Source organism: Onychostruthus taczanowskii, unplaced genomic scaffold (genome assembly GCF_017590055.1).
Source record: "Onychostruthus taczanowskii isolate IOZ18803 unplaced genomic scaffold, ASM1759005v1 scaffold23, whole genome shotgun sequence".
NCBI lineage: Eukaryota > Metazoa > Chordata > Aves > Passeriformes > Passeridae > Onychostruthus > Onychostruthus taczanowskii.
This window is the reverse complement of record NW_024499573.1, coordinates 2,572,961-2,591,645: the sequence shown is the minus strand read 5'-3', so window position 1 is coordinate 2,591,645 and position 18,685 is coordinate 2,572,961. Positions and strand designations below refer to the sequence as shown.

Genomic DNA, 18,685 nt, shown 5'->3' with positions numbered 1-18,685 from the left:
CACAAGTAAAATAGCACCACAAATGAAGTTATCAGCTGGTCTTGTGACTGCATTTTCTGGTACTTACAAATTAATTACAGCTCATAGCCTTACAGGAAGCTCGTGCTGGCAGCTTGTCAGCTGTGATAACTTCTACCTGTGGTCACTGGATTGTAGCTGTGAGGTGCCCAACACTGTCTGTGGATTTGCAAGCAATCCCAGCTCTGGGAGGCAGCAGCTGAAGGAGTTCGCTTTCTTCCATGATGGGACTTCTAATGCTAAGAGTGTTGTGGTTATTTTGTGAGCTGAGGAAGTGAAATGGACTTCTGTTGACAACTATCACTACATTTCTTAATTTCTCAGTCTTAGTTTTTTATTTCTGTGTCAGCTTGCAGCTGTAAATGTCTCTCAGGGAAAAATCTGGAATGTATTTTTATTAATGACCCAGATTTCCAACTGTCTTTTTTAACTCATTACAACTGCACCTCTGACAGCTTTTCATGTACAGTACTGTTATCAAGCTTCATGAAAATAAGAGTAAGGTTAGAAACATTTGCACACATTAATGCTTAAATTTAAGAGTTTTATTTTCTTTCCATTGTGTGTATTGTTAGAGGTATAACAATGGTAATGATAAAATCCACATGATGTTGAAAAATCCATCCATCGGGGAAGGGCTATAAAATTATGGGAAAATTAAATGCCTAACGCCAATTGCAGCTGTTTTGCTTGTTGTCCTTTATGTCTAAGTAAAACAGTCATGAGGTTGATATCCATATAACACAGATAAAAAGATTCAAATGCTAAATGGAAAAAACAGAATTTTTCTGCCTATCTTACCTTAAGCTTCTATGTTCATCTGTTGAAACAGAGACTAAAATTCTTTGAAGAATCTTATTTGATTTCTAATTGTGTGTTAATCATCCTGCCTTCCCTTTAGAGTCTACAGAGAGATATATGTTATCTGCAACTGGTAATTTATGTCATCCTAACACAGGCACCTGGAATGTGAGGTGACCTGCCCTTTGGTGGTCCCAGTTTTCATCCCTGACAGTAAGGATGCTAGCATAGGGCTGCCTGATTTCTGGCTATGGGCAGCTGGATCAAACTCATTGCTCAAAAGGGAGAGATTTAACTTATTTCTTTTTACCCATTTTTTCTTTTCACACTTCCACTGGTTTTTGTGTGGAAGTCTGGTTGGTCTGCCAGCTATTTAGGTAACTTGGCCCTTGTCATTCACTGTTGCCTTTGTTTATGTCACAGAAAATGAAGTGTTCAAATCATTTTACTTTTGCTGGATGGAAAAGTCTTTGTTGTGAAACTGGAATGGTTCCACAGGAATCTGTCCTCATGAGTGAGGAATGTGACAAAAGAAAACAGTGTTAGCTTTGCTCTCCCTCCTGATCTTTGGTATTGCTCTTTTGATTGTCCAGCGTGATATGAAAGAGGGCACAGCACAGACTAACAACAAGCCCTGCAGTACCTCTTTAATCATTTTGCACAGGACTTATTTAATAATATTTTGTGGCAATCAAACAGTTTTGGATATTTGTGCAAAGTGGGCATTATTATCCTTAGTGTGATTATGCCAGTCCCAAGGAGTTCAATTAGAAGTACTGCCAAAATGGGTTTGGAATATGATTTTGGAATTTTTGTATATTTTTAAAATTAATTTTATCAGTTTTGGAGGAAGACTGATTGATTTAAATTCAGCACTTTCCTTTAAAAGATTGTGTTTTGCAAACTTGTTCACTCTGTGAGTTCAAATGCTGGCATTCAAATTAGTTTTTAGTCTTTACCAGTCCCTGTAGAAGGTTACTTGTAGTCTGCCCATACAAATATCATACATGCTGTATATCAACGACATCTACTCTGTGTCTGTTTTCTTTTTGCTCTTCATCTGAGCCAGAGCTTCTTATTCATGGGAGAGATGTTGTTTTGTTTTGTTCTGTTTATATTGCCACACCACCAACCCAGTTCTCTTTTTTCACTATTTCCTTTCCTTAACTAGAAATATGTTTCCTGAGACTTCCAGGTATAAGCTTCACTCCTTTTGTTGGAGGACTAAAATTGAAGAAAGAGTTTATTGAGAGAGTGGGAGTGCTGGCATGGAGGAGGGAATCTTAAATCAGCACTTCTAAAGAGTTGAGCATAAGGTTCTAGGGATGGTTCTCCATGAGGCTGGCTGCTGGGAGACTGATCTCTGATCTCATGACCACACACTTTCTAAAACCTGAACCACCACCACCATACAAAGTCTTGCACTGCTTCTGGAAGGTTTCAGAAGAAAAAAAAAAGAAATAGCAGTCAGCTGCTTCTTTTCTGCATCAACCACATTATGAGGTAACTGTAATAGCTGTTTTGAGCGGGTGGGGATGCCCAGGAGTCCCTTGCCATTGTTATAGCTCCAAGTGACACTGTTTTATGGAAGTTTGTTCCTTTCTCTTAATTCTTCCATAATTTAAAGAGTTATTTATCCTACCAGACTGCCCTGGGTCTCAACAAAAGTTGACCAGCACATCCTCCCACTGGAGTTATAAACATAAATTTAAGCACTGAAGTTGATTCTTTGCTATACCTGGGACAGAGAAGTCAGTGAAGTTGTTTGGTGGTGGTGGCATACAGACTGCTGTAGCCCATTTACCTACTGTAGGTGCACAACTGTTCTGTGCATGCACTGGGGATGCACCTTCAGAAGGGATAATTTTTTGTCTTTGGCAGTATTTACCACCTGCTACCAAGAAGCTCCCTATTGTAAATCCAACAAGCTTGTTGGCTGAGCTCCCTTTTTATAACCATTCCTTCATCTTTCTCAGGGTAGTTTAGTAACACCCACAAGATCTTAGAGCTTTCCTGTTTTTTCCTTTCTTCTTCTTCACTTCTTTAGCATCTGTCCTGATTGTTGCCTGAACTTAAGTTGCAATTAAGTTTTGGGTATAGGTTAAGATCACTGTGGTTATTCAATTTACTTTTCCACCATACTCCTTTTTCCATACTCCTTTGGCTTAGCCTATAACCCCTGCCACTTTTCAGGATTTTTTTTTTCACAGGATCCAGTCCAGATTTGAGGAGCCTCACTTACAGTTGTCTGAAGAGTAAATGTGTATGTGAAAACATTCATAGGAAGAAGAAGGTTTCTCACTATCAACTGCACTTTCTTTGATATTTGATGTCTTTGTGGCTATTTATTACCCATCTCCTCTTTCCTTTTGCCACATTTCTGTGTTAACATTTTGTTTTCTGAGGTTGGGAGGAACTGTGGGTATAGGATGCCACTAGTAAAAGGCAAGGGTGAGTGAGGCTTGAATGCACCCGTGCAGGAGATAGTCAGTCTAAGAAAAATCAGGTTCAAATTTTTAGATGTGTGCACTGTAGAAAAAGATGTGTACACTTCCATAAATACACACCCTGTCCTTCAGGACCCCCAGTTACCAGTCAGCAAACCTGCTTTAAATCTGAGCACCTTTCATGCTAATTCACCGTGTGTTTTAGTCTAACACAGGATAGGCTTTCATACTTTCTTACCATTTACTATATTACAGTAATGATTATTCTATTACCAATATATTTAGTTTTGCTCTGATTTTTACTGCAGTTTGCGAGAAGAAAAAAAGCTTCTGGAAAATGAATATGAAAAAATGTCAAAAGAAAAGGTAAGTAAAAACATGATAAAAGCAATGTTTTATGTTCTGTCAACTAACATATAAAAAAATCACTGAAAATGTTTTCTCTCTGTGCATTTCTAGATTTTATTTTAAATAGAATACATGGAAAAAAGATTTAAAAATAAATAGATTCTATAGGCTTCATTAGATCATTCAATTTTGATAACTAGGGCAAGCAGTAAATAACTGATTCAGAAAGTATCTGGAATTTTGTTTACCCAAGAAAATGTTTACTATATTCAGCAAATAGATACTGCATGTAAAGGTAGCTGCAGATTTTTCATTCTAGGATGTAAACATGAAAAATACATTTGTAGTCATAAATCCTGAGGAATATATGTGTCTTTGATGGAAATAAAATTCTGTTACTATTGATAGAAGAAACACTCATCTGGTAAAAAAATTACATTTCATATCTTGTCACTAAAAATGTTATCATCATTCAGTATTAGTGCATTAGTGTTATAAGAAGCCTGCAAAATGTAAAAGGGAAAATACAATTAATCTGCTCTTTTACTTCATTTTTAAAGAAAGACGATAAAGTTCAACAGTTGAAAGAAAGTTGTGATGAGCTCAGCAGAGAAGTAATCCAGAGGAAAGCAGAAATTGATTCAATGAAAGAAGCTGTTTCATCCAAAGAAAAGCTGATATTAACAGATGAAGAAGAAATGAAAAGACTTCAGGAGATGCAGACTTATCTAAAAGTAACACAGAATTAATTGTGCCCATGTATCTGTGAGTGGGTGTGCATGTGTGTGTGTACGGGTCCATGTTTTGCCCAGAGGAGCAGCGAATCTTCTGGATGTTGTCATTCCAAATTCATTGTGTCATTACATTAAATATTAGGCCATTTTCCCATAGGCATGAAACATGCTGCTGTGCCATATCCTTATTGCTCCTATTGGAAATACTGAGTCATGGTTTTGATTAAAACGTGGTTCCTATAAAGACATCTTAGTTATGTTGTGTTATTTTAGGTTGTTCAGATTACAGTTAATACAGATTTACTCTGAGAATTAAAAACATACCTGGGTCTATTTGCTTCCATGGTATCAATATCATAATAAGATGTATTAATAATGTTCAAGCATAATTTTTATCTTGAAGATACACTAAAATTGTATCAATGTTTCAGTTTAAAAGTAGGAGCTACAATTCTCTGGGAAAAAGCAAATAAAAAATGTTTCCTACCGATTTTCACAGCAGTTCTAAATTAATATTACTGCTATGAAAACTCATCAGCTTTTGAAGCTATTAATCAAACCTTTCTGTTTTGTTACTAGGCTGAACTAGTTAGGCTCCTTGGTGTTCCAAAGCAACTTGCAAAAGAAACTGAGAAGTTGAATCAGAAAAAAATGTATGTTTTTAATAAATAATTCTATGTACATGAATATATATATGTATGACTTCTTCTTACCCCTTGGTTATAGAAATGATTGAGGATGGTTGTTGATTAAAATTAGGATCAACATTTAAACTAACAATTCCACAGCTGACAGTGTGGCCTGAGCTACAAACCCATTCTCCCTTAGTCCTTCTGTACCAGCTGTGGAGTCACAGCTGCTTTGCTGTAAAGTCCTGACATGAGTTGCAGCCTCTAATACTTCATCAGAGGAAATGCAAGCCAGCCTTTTCTTTCTCTCTCGTGAAGCTGGGGTTCTTCTCCTCTGAAGCATGGCATGTGCTGCTTTCTCTACATGTAAAATCAAATTAGCCCTGTGCAGTTTCAGCCAGGTCACTCACAGATCCCAGCAGTCCCGTTGCCATCCAGATGAATGAAGGGTTTTGTACCCTATTTATGCACATGGTTACACTGAAGTTTGTGTCTCCTGCTTCCAGTCCCTGTTTGTAACACATAAACTGACTGTTAAATTTCTCAGGTTTAAAACTTGTATGATGGTTTTCTTCTATATTTTCCTCACTACTCTGCTTAATGCAACTCTACCATCATAAATCTAAGAAGTTTGCCCGATAGTGTTACAGAGAAGCAATTTCTAAAACCCACATTGTGCAGATTGCTATTAATGAAATATTTAAATGAGTCTTTGTGTCATAACACAGAATAAACTAGCCAGAGTTCCCCATTCTTAGGAAGAATATTTAGAAATGCCACACCCATGTACGTAGCAATGTTGACAGAGATCAATTTGCTAGAACTCTTTCTAATATTGCCATGGTGCTCAGCTGTCAGTTAGCCCCATGGCTATCTGCAGTTTTATTGTTGGACTATATTGGAATTTGAAGGTTTTCACTGTCTGATTTCAAACATTTGACATATATTGTTGTGAAGTTATTTTGTATGTCCACAAAAACTGGCAACTTACATTTTGTCTTTTAAATATGCATGTGGAAAATTTAACCCTTACTGCTTTGTTAAAATATATCCACAGTGATGCAGAGAAGAAGAATGAAGCCCTTAATGACCAAATAGAAGAATTGAATAGAACACTGAAAGCCACTGAAAAAAGGACTGGAGAGATTTTGCAAGAAAAAAAAGATGTAATGAAGGAAATGGATGAGAGACAAACTTTGATGCAAAAGAATGAACGAGAATGCATGAATTTGACAAAATTACTAGAAATTAACGCAGAGAAGGAATTAGCCATCCTATCAGACAGGTTAGAGACATGAGCCATATGGAAAGAATGAATAATTCTTTATTCTCAAAAGTTTATTTCTTTTTTTCTGCTGTTGCTTCTATTTTCACATTTTATGCTGCAACCAGCACAAACTATAAATGATCAGGCTTGGTTTTCATTTCCAAAATATTTGCATAAAAATTTGGAATCTGGAATCTAGGATCTGCCTTGAAGAAGAACATCAAAAAGCACAAGCATTTGATAAAATCCTATGAGATTTTGCTCTTAGAAGTGAAATATTTTAGAGAGTTTCTCCCTTTAGTGAACATATTTTCTTTCCTGTGTAACTCACTGAGAGTAATTTGAAGAAAAATAAAGTATGTCAACATTTTCATTTTTACATGAGGCTCATAGATGTCTTCCCTCATGTAGTCCTGAATTTCAGTGGGGATTGGTTGTCTCTTTAATATTCCCTTCAATTATAATTTTATATTTACTTGGTAAAGTAAAATAAACTGTTAGGTTGAAGGCAAGCTTCCAATGATTCCTCCTTTGCAGGGGGAGATGTATAGTTGTGATTCTGGCCATATGCTCAGCAGAAATACTTTTGCTTTTCAAGCTTTGTATTGAAAGCCCATGGTATCTTATTTTGAAATATTGCCTTATAATAAAAAATGTTTTCTTCTTTCTATATGTACTAGATATGCTGATATTTTTAGCATATTTAGAACAGACTGTGAGACCTCACTGACATAATTAGGGTATTATAATTGATTATTGTTTTAAAAATGCTACCTTTTCAGGTAATTTTGTAAGTCATTTACACGTTTGTCTTGCTGAGCCATAGTGATGAGGTACTCAAAAACCATTAAAATAGTTGTGCCCGTTTACATATATGTCTTGATTAAGTTACCTGTTTCTAAAATTCTGTGTCTATCTATATAGACAAATTCTGGAAAATAATTTAAATAAATGTGTCTTGGAGCACAAAAATCAGCAAGATATTCTCAGTCACCATCAAACACAGAAAGATAAGGAACTGAAAAGTTTAAAAAAGATAGAGTTACAGCTGAAAGAGATTTGGGATTCCTTGGAAGGAGATAAGGCAAAGCATAAAAGACTCAAATCAGAGGTCTGTATGAATGCATTGATCATAAAGATTGTAAATTTTCTTGTAAGAAATATTTCTATGAAATCTCTTGACAGTCCTACAAGGGAAAAGTGGAGAAGATTGCTATTTCATCTTCCTCATTTCCTCCTTGCTTTAGTATTTCACCCATTCCTCTTTTGATAATGCATTACTCTTTAATGCATTACTCTTTTCTGTTTTACTTATTCTTTTGACTATGATAATTCTAAAGGGAAGTACTATTCTGCTTGTGTATTCGAGGCATTTTCTTTCTTTTCTGCTTCCAATTCTTTCTTAAAAATTTGCTTTGTCTATATTATTTTAATGTCTTCTTTCTCTCATCACTAGTTCTTCCATTATCTCTTTCCTATATATATTTTCTCCTATATTTGCTCCTTGCTCAGTCTAGATTCTGAATCATAAAAAATTAATCTTGTTTAGTCAGGTGAATGTTTTTTCACAGCACTTGATGTTTCCTACCTTGACACTGTCCTTCAAATTTTACTTGGTCCTTATAAGCAATTCAGGGCAGAAAAGAATCTTAGATAATTGTAAAGTTTTAAAAAATAGCTATACATATCAAAACTCATATATACTTACCTTTGCTATTTAAACAACTCCAATTATTACTTGATAATATTTAATATTATTAAACAATATTTTTGTCTCCCTTGAAATTCCTCCTGAATTCACATGTGTATTACCTAGTAATATAAGCTCACCTGGGAGAAGGGAGGAAAGCTCTAGAACTACACAACAAAGTTTTGGATTGAATTTCCTTATATAATGATTAAAGGGCTGACTCATATTCCAGACTTCGATCTTAAAGCTTAAAGAGTTTCTGTTCAGTTTCAGCTAAGAGAATCTGGGAGTTGGTATTTTTGCATGTGTTCCCATTGAGGAAAAGTTCCTGGATGAAGAACCACAATTGTTTAAAAACATGTAATGCTAAAATCAAATGCCATAACTCACCGGCAGCTGTGGTTAGAGTTCACAGTCTGGGGTGGGATCCAAACCCATCCTAGCCCAGTTCCTTCACCCTGTGGAAGGACAAGACCTTGTATGTGTGTTACAAACAGCATCGTCACGAGGAGTAAGGGAAAAGGAATGCCATGAGAGACAGAAGTGCAATTCTGATCAGTATTTTACTCCAGCAGCTGCAGGATACTACTCTAATGCAAATAGCCACAGAAATAGAGTTCTTTTAGCCCATCCTCCCATGCTCCATGTTTTCTCTGATTCCTTTCCTTGCTTTGTTAGAAGAGCAAATGTGAAATCACTGCTTCTCTGCATTGAAATACAGTACTGCAGTAAGGAAGAGTCAAGTGGCCAACTTGATTCTGCTTGGCTTTTGCTATACTGGGACAATTTTAATTTGTAAGACTTGGGAGCACACCTTGCAAAACTTAAAAACCAGTATTTTAAGTGGATAAAATTTCTTTAACTACTTAAACCCCCATTCACTGTGATTCAAAGTGAAAAAAATCACAATAATTAATTGTTTGTATAAATATATGATTGCAGAAGCAGCAGTACATCAGAGTGGTTCCCCAAATTTCTTCTTTTGAATCATATGCTAAGTGCAGAATGACTGGTTTGTAGAATAAGGAAATTACAGGAACACTTCCTTCAAATGTGTTTTTCTCGTTAGTAAGTTGTGAAAGGTCAGCTATTGCTAAACACCAAAATTGTGTGTGAAAGAGAACTGAAGGTCCTGCTGTCTCCAGCCTGGAGCAGAACTGCTGCTTCTCTCCATGTGGGCCTTCTCTTTGCTCAGGCCAACGCAGAGACAGCCAAAAGTGCCTAAGTTTAGCCCTGTCCTATGTGAACAGAAGTCCTGAATAGATTAAAGATGTTTATATGAGCTTTTTACTTTTACACAGCAGAAGTGGTAGCTAATATATGCTCTACAGAAAAGTTATTTTTGATCCCAACACAAGATCAAAAGTCACTTTTCTTAGGACAGGCTTTACTGACATTTTAGTAAATCAAATCTCAGAGCTGGCAGCTGCAACTAAAGTAACTCCACACTTTGACCTGTACTGTGTCTCTTGTTTCCCTTTGCCATAATGCAAGTGAACAGAATTTAATTTTACAATACTATCAGAGAAGTGAAAATAACAAGTACAAAATATCTACCTATCAGTACTGATTTATAGTGAACTCTAACATCTGGTTGAGATCTGAGCAAGATATCACAGGGTTGTGTGTATTATCTTTGAATATCTTCCAGGTGTGTTGTTAAATGTAATTTTTTCCCATCCATATGAATTACAGATTTGAAATTAAACTCTTTTGGGTTGGAAGGGACCTTTAAAGGTTATTTGGTCCAAACCCTTGCAGTAGGCAGGGACAGCTTCACCTAGTTCAGATTAGTCAGACTTCAGTCCAATCTGGCTTTGAATGTTTCCACAGACAGGGAGGGCATCAACCACCTCTCTGGGAAACCTGGGCCTTGTTGAACAAAATTCTTCCTTATATGTAATCATCCCTCTTTTATTTTAAAATTTATATTCCTTTTCCTATCAGAGCAGCTCCTGCTAAACTGTTTGTCCCCACCAATTACACAGAAGGAATATGTGCCATCATAGTTAGCCTGATGCATTTTTTCTTGCTTTCTTATAACCATAAAGAATGTTTAAGTTAAGTTAATTACAGTGAGGCTAGTACAGCTTTTTGTCTTACAAGTTATATTATGTATGTAGTTGTAGTGAGGTTGATCAGACATTTTAATCAGAGGTAGTGTTTTTAACATATTCCTTCAAATACTTAGTGTTAAAATCTGATTGAATAAATGAATTTTCCCATAATGTTCATGAAAAAATAATACATAAATGTTTGTGTTATTAGATTTTACTTTCTAAGGTCTAATGAAAATCCTACTGTAGTGACAAAAAGAAAAAGATGTGATATTCATTCTATGTAGATGTGAACTCTTTTTTTCCCTTTAGTAAGCTCAGAATTTCACTCTGAAAATCCTCTGTGAATTTAGGTGATACTTTTATATATTCTCTCTGTGTTTAATGTTTTTTAATGACAATTTAGTTGCTGAAAACCATAAACCTTCTAAATTTGTGAAGTTTAATGTTCATAGCTCTTGAAAGAAAAATTTGAGAAACTTCAGTAACTTGCTGAGGAACTCTACGCAATTAAGCATACTTACTTGTACTAGCAATTATAAAAGAGAAAAATGTAATTTCTTAATTTGTGTAGCTACTTCTAACACAGTATCTACAGTTTAAATTTTCCTCATTTTTTGTTTGCATCACTATGTGCTTGGTTTATTTTTGTAGGCAGAAATTAACTCAAAAAACAATGCAGTATTATTAGAAAGACGACAAGAACTGCAAGAGGAGATTGAAACGCTCAAAAGAGGTTTAGCTGAACAGGTGCTGAATTCTGCTTTCTCATATTTTTTCATTTTGACAGTTGATTTTCTATCATGAGAATAAAGGAACTGTTTGAAGAAAAAAATAATGGAGTTTCTAGCTGCAACTTTCTGGAGAGAACATGCAATAGTATTTCTTCAGTTTTAAAGACCACTTGTCTTTCATTTTTAAAAATATTTCTGGTATTACAGGCTATATACTAGAAGGTAGAAAGCAAATCAACTTTCTAGTTTAAGTTTTTCTAAATGTTGTTGATGACACTGCAGTTAGAAATATATTGTTATACATTTCCTTTGGCTATGAAACCATGTCTTGTTGCAACAATAGAAATTCAGCATTTTTACATTAAGGTTTTTCATCTTCACAGTTCTGTCATTTGTGGATGTCTGTCTGTATGCAGCACAGCCATACAGAGTGTGGCAATGCAGAAACCTGTGTTACAAGAGCTTTAGTACTTGACACTACATAAATGACTGTAAGAAGCAATCTGTTTCAGACATACCTCCTTGGTACCTCTGAGGTCAAACCTCCTTGTCTTCTTACCCTTATATCCATTTTCTTCATGTGTTTTGTTTGAATTCATTAACATTATCAAGTGGGGATCTGCTTGTATTTGGATACACATGCTTTCCAGTACCTACCTGTCATTCTCTGGGATATGTAACTTGTGTGCCATGGACAGGCATGCAGTCAGTGGAGCCTGGGAAGCTTCCATTCACCTCCTGCTGAAGACCTGACACTGAACTTACTTAAAGATTATATAAATATCCATTCTGTCCAATGGACTATAGCTGAAAGGTGTTGGACTGAGGAACAGAAATGCTCCTAGGTGATAATGTATTCTGAAATATTATTATAGGGATTGTGCATGGTGTTTTAGAGCAATAATTTATTATGGTTTTAAATCTATGTAGTCTGTATATTTGTTTACGTTGCAGATAAACCCAAAATATTTCCAGCTTTGGGTTTGCCAATACTGATACATTGTTGCATTAGGATTTAAATGTAATCTTCTCTAGGAAATGATATCAGATATGGATGCCCGCGTGTTAGAAGAATGCATTGCTGCAGAACAATTGCTTTTCAAGGAGCAGGAAAAAAGCAGAAATGAGTTATCCACACTTACACGTCTGACTTGGCTCAGAGCTGATGAGAAGCAACTGAAATGCAGGGATGTTCAGAAAACCAAGGTAAAAAATTATGTATTTCGAAGAGTGTTCAAAAGTACCAGCTGGTATAGGGAGAAATTAAATTACTAGTGAGGGGAGCCTGTGGATTCATTTCCCACCCTAGATTTGAAGTTCCACCAGAACACTGGAAACTCACCATACTGCGGTGTTTTATTGCAATTTATGGTGCAGTGCAATATGTTAAAATATGACTCCATAATTGAAACAAGTTATTTGAAGTGCACGGCCAGGAGTTGGTCTTGTGATCCTGGTGGGTTCCTTCCAACTCAGCATGTTCTGTAACTCTAAGACTCTGTGATTTTCTTTCAAGACCATGGGATAAAATGAACAATTTGAAAGAAAGAGGCAGAATAGCAGACAACATGAGATTCCCATAAGTAAAACTGTGTGGTTTATTTTACAAATATAAGAACATTAGCAGATAAACTGAACTACTACTCATTCCAAAGTGAGGCAGAAATTTCTATTTTCCTGTTACATTTCAAAGCATAAAAAATTATATTGATTTAGAGAACAAGGGAAATAAAACTTTTCCTATGACTAGTCATTGTATTTGCTGCCTGCATTTTTCTGGCACGACATGTGCTGTGATGTCATACAGAATTTGCTAAATTCCAAATTGCTATATGGAAACGAGGTATTGATGTTTCCAAAATGTATGTCTGTAATCAGATAAATTAGATAAGCTACCCTTCCACCATTTTGGGAAACTCTGTTTGTAAATATAAACAAACATGTCAGGCTTTGTGCCTTCAATAAAATCAGTCCATAAACAAATAAAACAAATAAAATAATACAAATTCAGGAACACAAAGACAAGCCCAGTGTTGCAGCCCATCATCCACCAGCTTTCCCTAATACCAATCTCCTCCTCCTGATACCAGTGGGAGAGGAGAAACGGCCTCTCAATTTAAGATTGGTGGCCCAGGCTATTGAGGACTGAACACAACTGGAATCAAAATATCCAGAAACTTAACAGAATGCAATTCTGCTCGAGTATCAGTGAATGCTTAAAAGTCAGAATCGAGTAAGAAAGAAGTTTGATTTGTAAAGATACAATTTCAGTGGTTCATATGCTAAATAATTATAAAGTGATGGACTTGACAGGCTGATCAGTAGAAAGAGTGGAACTCCAGATACAGAGAACCAAGCATTTAAGATGCAGCATCAAATTATCTATCTTACTAATAGTAATTGTAACTTAATATAAATGGAAAAACTGTGCTTTTTTTTATGTTGTTGTAATAAAAACATTCCATTATAATAAGAAGAAGTTCTTATACTAATGTCCTCTCACTGTCTTTCTCATGTAAGAATTGTTCTGGGTAATTTCATTGAAGACATTTCTCTAGTATATCTAAAGTTCTTACTAAATTTTATTTGAATTTCAGATTCAACTCCAAAGTCTTGTTAAAGAACTAAAAAGACTGGATCGTGAACTAGTCATCTGTAAAAAGATGCAAAGAGAAAACCAAAAAGAGTAAGAAAATAATAACAATACGTTATTTCAAAAAAGTCTTCTAAAGCAACTTTTATCCAAGTAACACATGCATAAAATGCTAATAATTATTTCTTTCATCTCATTTCTTCAGACTCCAAGGATTTACTAGGATGTATGATCTTATACTAATTGAAAAGGATAAATGTATAGATTTGATGCGTATTGCTCAGTGGAAAGCAAAAGAAGTTGAAAACCGGGTAAAACTGCTACAAAATAATATAGAAAATTTAAGAGATTCTGTTATGACCAGAGAAAGGTGAGTTTAAAGTACACTGTAGTTCACAATTATAGAAATTTAAGACTGGAAAAAATCTTAGGAGGGAATCTATTCCATCTTCAATTATGCCCATATCATCCTTGACAGTTATTATCCAGTCTTTTTAAATGTGATTAAAACAAAGGCATTTAGAAACTCCCCTCCATAATCTGTTCCAATTTCTTATCCCACTAACACTCCACAACCGGCTTGGGCATCACTGCTTGTCAGAAAGTAGTTTTGTAGTTTGTCTGGCTGCTCTCTCTTTTCTCATCCTTTATATCAGAGTTCTTGGATCTCTCAGGTTTTGCATCATCATGCTGTTGCATTCAATATGAGCATCACCATTGCACTCATATTTGCTGTCCTTAGAGAAAAAGAGGTCTGACACATATGGTTTCCTAATGAAGGGGTGCATGGGACTATTAAAGGAGTCACTAGCTAGGAATATGGCTGTCTAATTATTAAATTAGAACAAATTGGGGATTTTGGTTCAAACTTACACTGAAGTTTATTACATAACATTTATTTCAGTTAAAATGTGGTTTCAATTTCTAAAGAAACATTCACAGCAAAGATAATGAGGCAGAATAGCTGGTACTTGTGACTCTCTTTTTTCCTAGACCATTATTTAGTGAGGATAATTTTTTGCCATTTTTTGTCATTCTAGCGATGAAATTCTGCATTATAGACAGAATTACAATGTCTTGGAAATCTGTCCTTGGGCAAGTAGGGAGACAATGAATAGCCATCTGTGTAAGCAAAACAGGAAAACCAAAACTGAGTAGTTAAAAAGAACCTGATTTTCCAAAAACTTCGTTATTTGGTGCCAAATAATTGTTAAATCAGACAAAGAATACATTAAGTATTTTTTGTGAATCTCCTAGTAGTTTGATTTTAAAAGTCATGCTAGAGATAGCTAAAAAAGAGGTAGAACCCCTGATTGAAGTGATTTTGTCAAGATGTACAAGCTAACATTTTATTGTAAAAATTTTGAGGCCTTCCCAGTTGATGAAAGAAGGGGAAAAAAAGGCTAACAAGACATAAATTTTGTATAGATATCAGGAGTATATAAATATTATTATTGATGTCCCTACTTGGTACAGATCCAACAGATATTTTGGTCTCTGCACAACTAGATTTAAAACTAGCCAGAGGTATTGAATTTTCAGTAACCCTCTTGCTTATGAAAAATATTTGAAATCACAGTGATAGATTTTAGTATCAGTACCACTGACTTCACTGCAACCCATGCAGTTTGGAGGACAGAGTATCAGTCCAAGTAAGGCAAGAAAATTTCAGAAAATATTTAAAATGCATTGCATTTCTGCAATTCTGTTATACTTTCAGTCTGAGACTTGACTTACAGATGTTTAATTAAATTCAGTAATATCCTGTGGTACTCAAAGTGTTATACATACGGGGGAAATGAAAGAAAGCAGCTCCCTGTCCTATATGCAGCAAATCAGCAATTTAATGATGGAGCCCATGAGGGAAGGATATTTCATCTGCAGGTCTGTATTTTAACAAGAGACTTTGCTTCTCCTGTCACTACCTCTTTTGTACGTTGACATGAATATCTTCTTGGTGTAGATAAAGTTGTGTCTTGATCCAGAAGTGATACAGATCAAATGTAGTAACTCTAAATTCTGTGCTGTGAGATAGTAAATACTCCATTTGGTGACAAGAATCTGTCTTTTAAATGACAGGCCATCATCCAGTGATCAACAAGGATGCTGGAAATAATGAGAAATGTTCTTTATTTTTATGTGATCTTGTCACTGACCTCCCATTATGTTTTGGTTTCTTTTTTCATCTGTCAAATGGGCAGATGAAATAATAATAGGCAATCTAATAATTTTCTTTCTTGTGCTAATGTTGTGACACACTGTTTTGTAAACAATAGATTTGGAGAACTTTGAGTTGCAACAACAAAATAAATATCCTTATTTAAATAGAATGGCAGGATTTCTACACATTAAGACTTTTCATCACAGTTTATGCCTATGCTCTTAAACTTTATTTTTTGTGTCTGCTTGGGCTACCTAGTACAAAATAAAAAAAAAAGCTGTAGTGCAATGTTCCCTGTATAGCATTTTTCTTGTGCCAGAATCCAGTTCCTTTCAAGCTGGAAAGAACTTGCAAAAAAATCTGCTCTCAGAATGTCTTTCTTCTTCTTGTAAAGCTTCTGTGAAGCACAGACATAGAGGAGCCCTTGTGTGCTTGAAAAATACATTTAAGCTCTGCTTTTAGTTGCTGAAATTGGTTTCCAATTGAAAGAACTAAAAATATTCCCATATTTCTGTTATGTTACAGAAAATTGCAGGAGGACTATCTGAAGGTTAAAAAGAATGAGAGAATGAAAGAGTTGATCCAAAAGGATTATGAAAAAGTTGAACAAGAGATGCTAGAGAGTAAAGAAAAGGAAAAGTATTTGAATGTTGACAGACTTACCGCTGCAGCCACAGGCATTCAAAAGGAAATTTCACAGCTACGCAAAAATTATGAAAGGGCTATTGAACAACGAAATGAGAGGTACATTTGTAAATTTGATCTAAGGTAGTGTTTAATTTTGACATTCATGAAGCAAAAATATTTTTTAGCTTATGAGCACTCCTCGTTAGGATTGTTAAAGGTCTGTGGCACTGCAATGTTTCGCTGACCAGTCCCGCTCACTGCACTGCCAGTGCTGCTTTGCATTGGGCAGATGTTCCTCACTGCTGATCGTGGTCATGCTTCAGAATTATTATTCAAAAAATATGGTACCTTGGCTACGGAATGCCTTGAGAACTTGTAGCCACCTGCTCTGTTTGTGCATTGTGCACAGTTAAGGCATCTGCAAAAATGCAGATTATCTAGATCTCTCTGATCTTAATCCAGTTTTAAATGCTGTTGAAGGCCAGAAGACCTTAAAAATTATTTGAGAGACAAGAGTCACCTTTCCAAGTTTGTTTTCTGATTTTCACATTGCTATTATTTTGTTACTTATTTAAAATGCTGTCATTAGATTAAAATAATTGTGAAAAGCTTGATGCATCATCACAGATTATCTTTTAAGATAACTTTTTAATGTTCTTGAATGGAATACACTGAATATGGCTCGCTTTTTTTAAAAATTGTCTTTACATTTTGGCTTTATTTCAGTGGTCTTTTGCTCAGAGAACGAGAAGAAGAACTAGGCTTTTTGTATGAAAAAATAAACAGGCAAGAGGTGTTGTGTAGGAATGGAGATACTAAGATGCAAGTTATGGATGAAAAGATCAGCTTTCTGAAGCTGAAGTTAGTTGAAAAAAAAAGAGAGGTTAAATTGTGTTTTAAAGAGCTCACACTGAAGAATGCCCTGGATGCACATCTGGTGAAACTTCGGATACAGGTTGGTGTTAAAGGAAAAAATTTTTTACAATCGTTTTGTATTTTAAAATTTAAGATTTCATAGGAAAAAATATTTGGATGTACAAGGTTAATTAAAACAGAAAGTTTGGTAATACAGCTGTCTAGCAAAACACTGATACGTGTTTTTAACTTCACATATGTGAGTTTCTATGCTTATGTGTAACTGGCTCACGGTCTTTCACACACGCCAAATGTTTCCTGGGTATGGAATTCCAGCTAACCCATCCCACAGCCTGAAATGTCAGTATGACTAAGCTGGAGAATGGGAGTCATGGGGGAAAAATGAGACTGTAGATAAAATTTGTTAAAACTGTATTGATGGAGTAGGTGGAGGGGTGGGAGATACACTTAGACCATCAAATTTCTAAAATAATAACTCAATTCACACTTGACCCTGAGCCTACTCTGGAAACTCTGCTGCCTACAATGATATAATCCACATATATTTTCTTTTGAGCAAAAACAGTGTAAGTTTTAGTCCTAGTTACAAAACAGCATTAAACAGCTAACAAACTGCAGTGCTTGGGACATTCTTTCCTTGCTTTCTGAAATGGCTCATTTACTTTTGACCTTATCTCCACATGGTAATTTTTCCCATACATACTCTGTTAATGCCTGCACAAAATCATAAATTGCCTTTCAAACTCATACCAATGGGAGCTGTGGCTCACTGTTTAATAGTGCTTGCACTATTCTCTCACTTCTGGACTTTTGAAGAAATTGTATGCTCTGCTATAAGAACAAAACAGTACATGCTTTAATACCTCATGCAAATCCTTACACAAAGACCTTTGCAGGGCCATCATATATTTAAATGATGAACCGAGGCAGTATTAAAAAAAAAAAAAATTCAGGTAAGATTTAAAATGAGACTGGGAGTCACTGAGTCAAATACAAGTAGTAACAAAATGCAGATGATTTTTGTGAGTTGACAGAATCAGTAATGAAATTTTGCTTTTTCTGTTCTGCATTCCTGCAACTTTCTCCGTTATGATGATAATTCATATGAAACCTAAATCACTGTTAAAGGGAGCCTATTGTTGGAGGTGTTTTAAATCTTTTTGCAATGTTGACATAAAATTAAAAAGTAGGAAAATACAGAGTGCTGTGATATTGTGCCTGCAGTAGTCTTAATAAATGTTCCCAAGTGAGGAGTTTCCCAGTGAAGAATGGCGAATAATCAGTTATCAACCTTTACAATTTAACTAGATACTGTGATTACTGAACATTACATGGCTCAAACTGCCTGTTAACTTGTTCATCTCCTCATGCTCCACCATTCATCATTAATACTCTTACTCCCACTGCCAACAGGAATTAAGTCCAATGAGAAGCAGTTTCAAATTGTTTGGCTTTATCTCCATGATGTAAACAAAAACCCTGAGCCCAAATCTGAATTTTGATGTTGATTGCAAAATTCATGCTGCTGGTTCTTGTAGTGATTACAGATTTGACCCCATGTTGAAATCTGACTCAGCTTCTGTTCAGTCACCATGGTCACAGACTGTCTGGATTAGGCAGGCTGAATCCTGCACCTGTGCCTCTTTTGTCCTCCCCTTTTCCCACCCTTCCTGCCTCCTTCTGTCTTCAGCAATACCAGACCT

General features: G+C 35.5%; 1 protein-coding gene across 1 annotated transcript in view; it reads left to right on the top strand.

Moving 5' to 3' along the window:
- The window catches only part of CCDC146 (coiled-coil domain containing 146), a 60,452-nt gene that overhangs the window by 33,728 nt on the left and 8,039 nt on the right, over positions 1-18,685 (top strand). The window contains exons 4-13 of the mRNA XM_041405507.1: positions 3,575-3,632; positions 4,928-5,001; positions 6,035-6,262; positions 7,169-7,355; positions 10,646-10,741; positions 11,761-11,931; positions 13,323-13,411; positions 13,524-13,688; positions 16,005-16,223; positions 16,833-17,061. Of these exons, the coding sequence (XP_041261441.1) occupies positions 3,575-3,632; positions 4,928-5,001; positions 6,035-6,262; positions 7,169-7,355; positions 10,646-10,741; positions 11,761-11,931; positions 13,323-13,411; positions 13,524-13,688; positions 16,005-16,223; positions 16,833-17,061 (1,516 nt within the window). The remainder of the gene's footprint in view (positions 1-3,574; positions 3,633-4,927; positions 5,002-6,034; positions 6,263-7,168; positions 7,356-10,645; positions 10,742-11,760; positions 11,932-13,322; positions 13,412-13,523; positions 13,689-16,004; positions 16,224-16,832; positions 17,062-18,685) is intronic.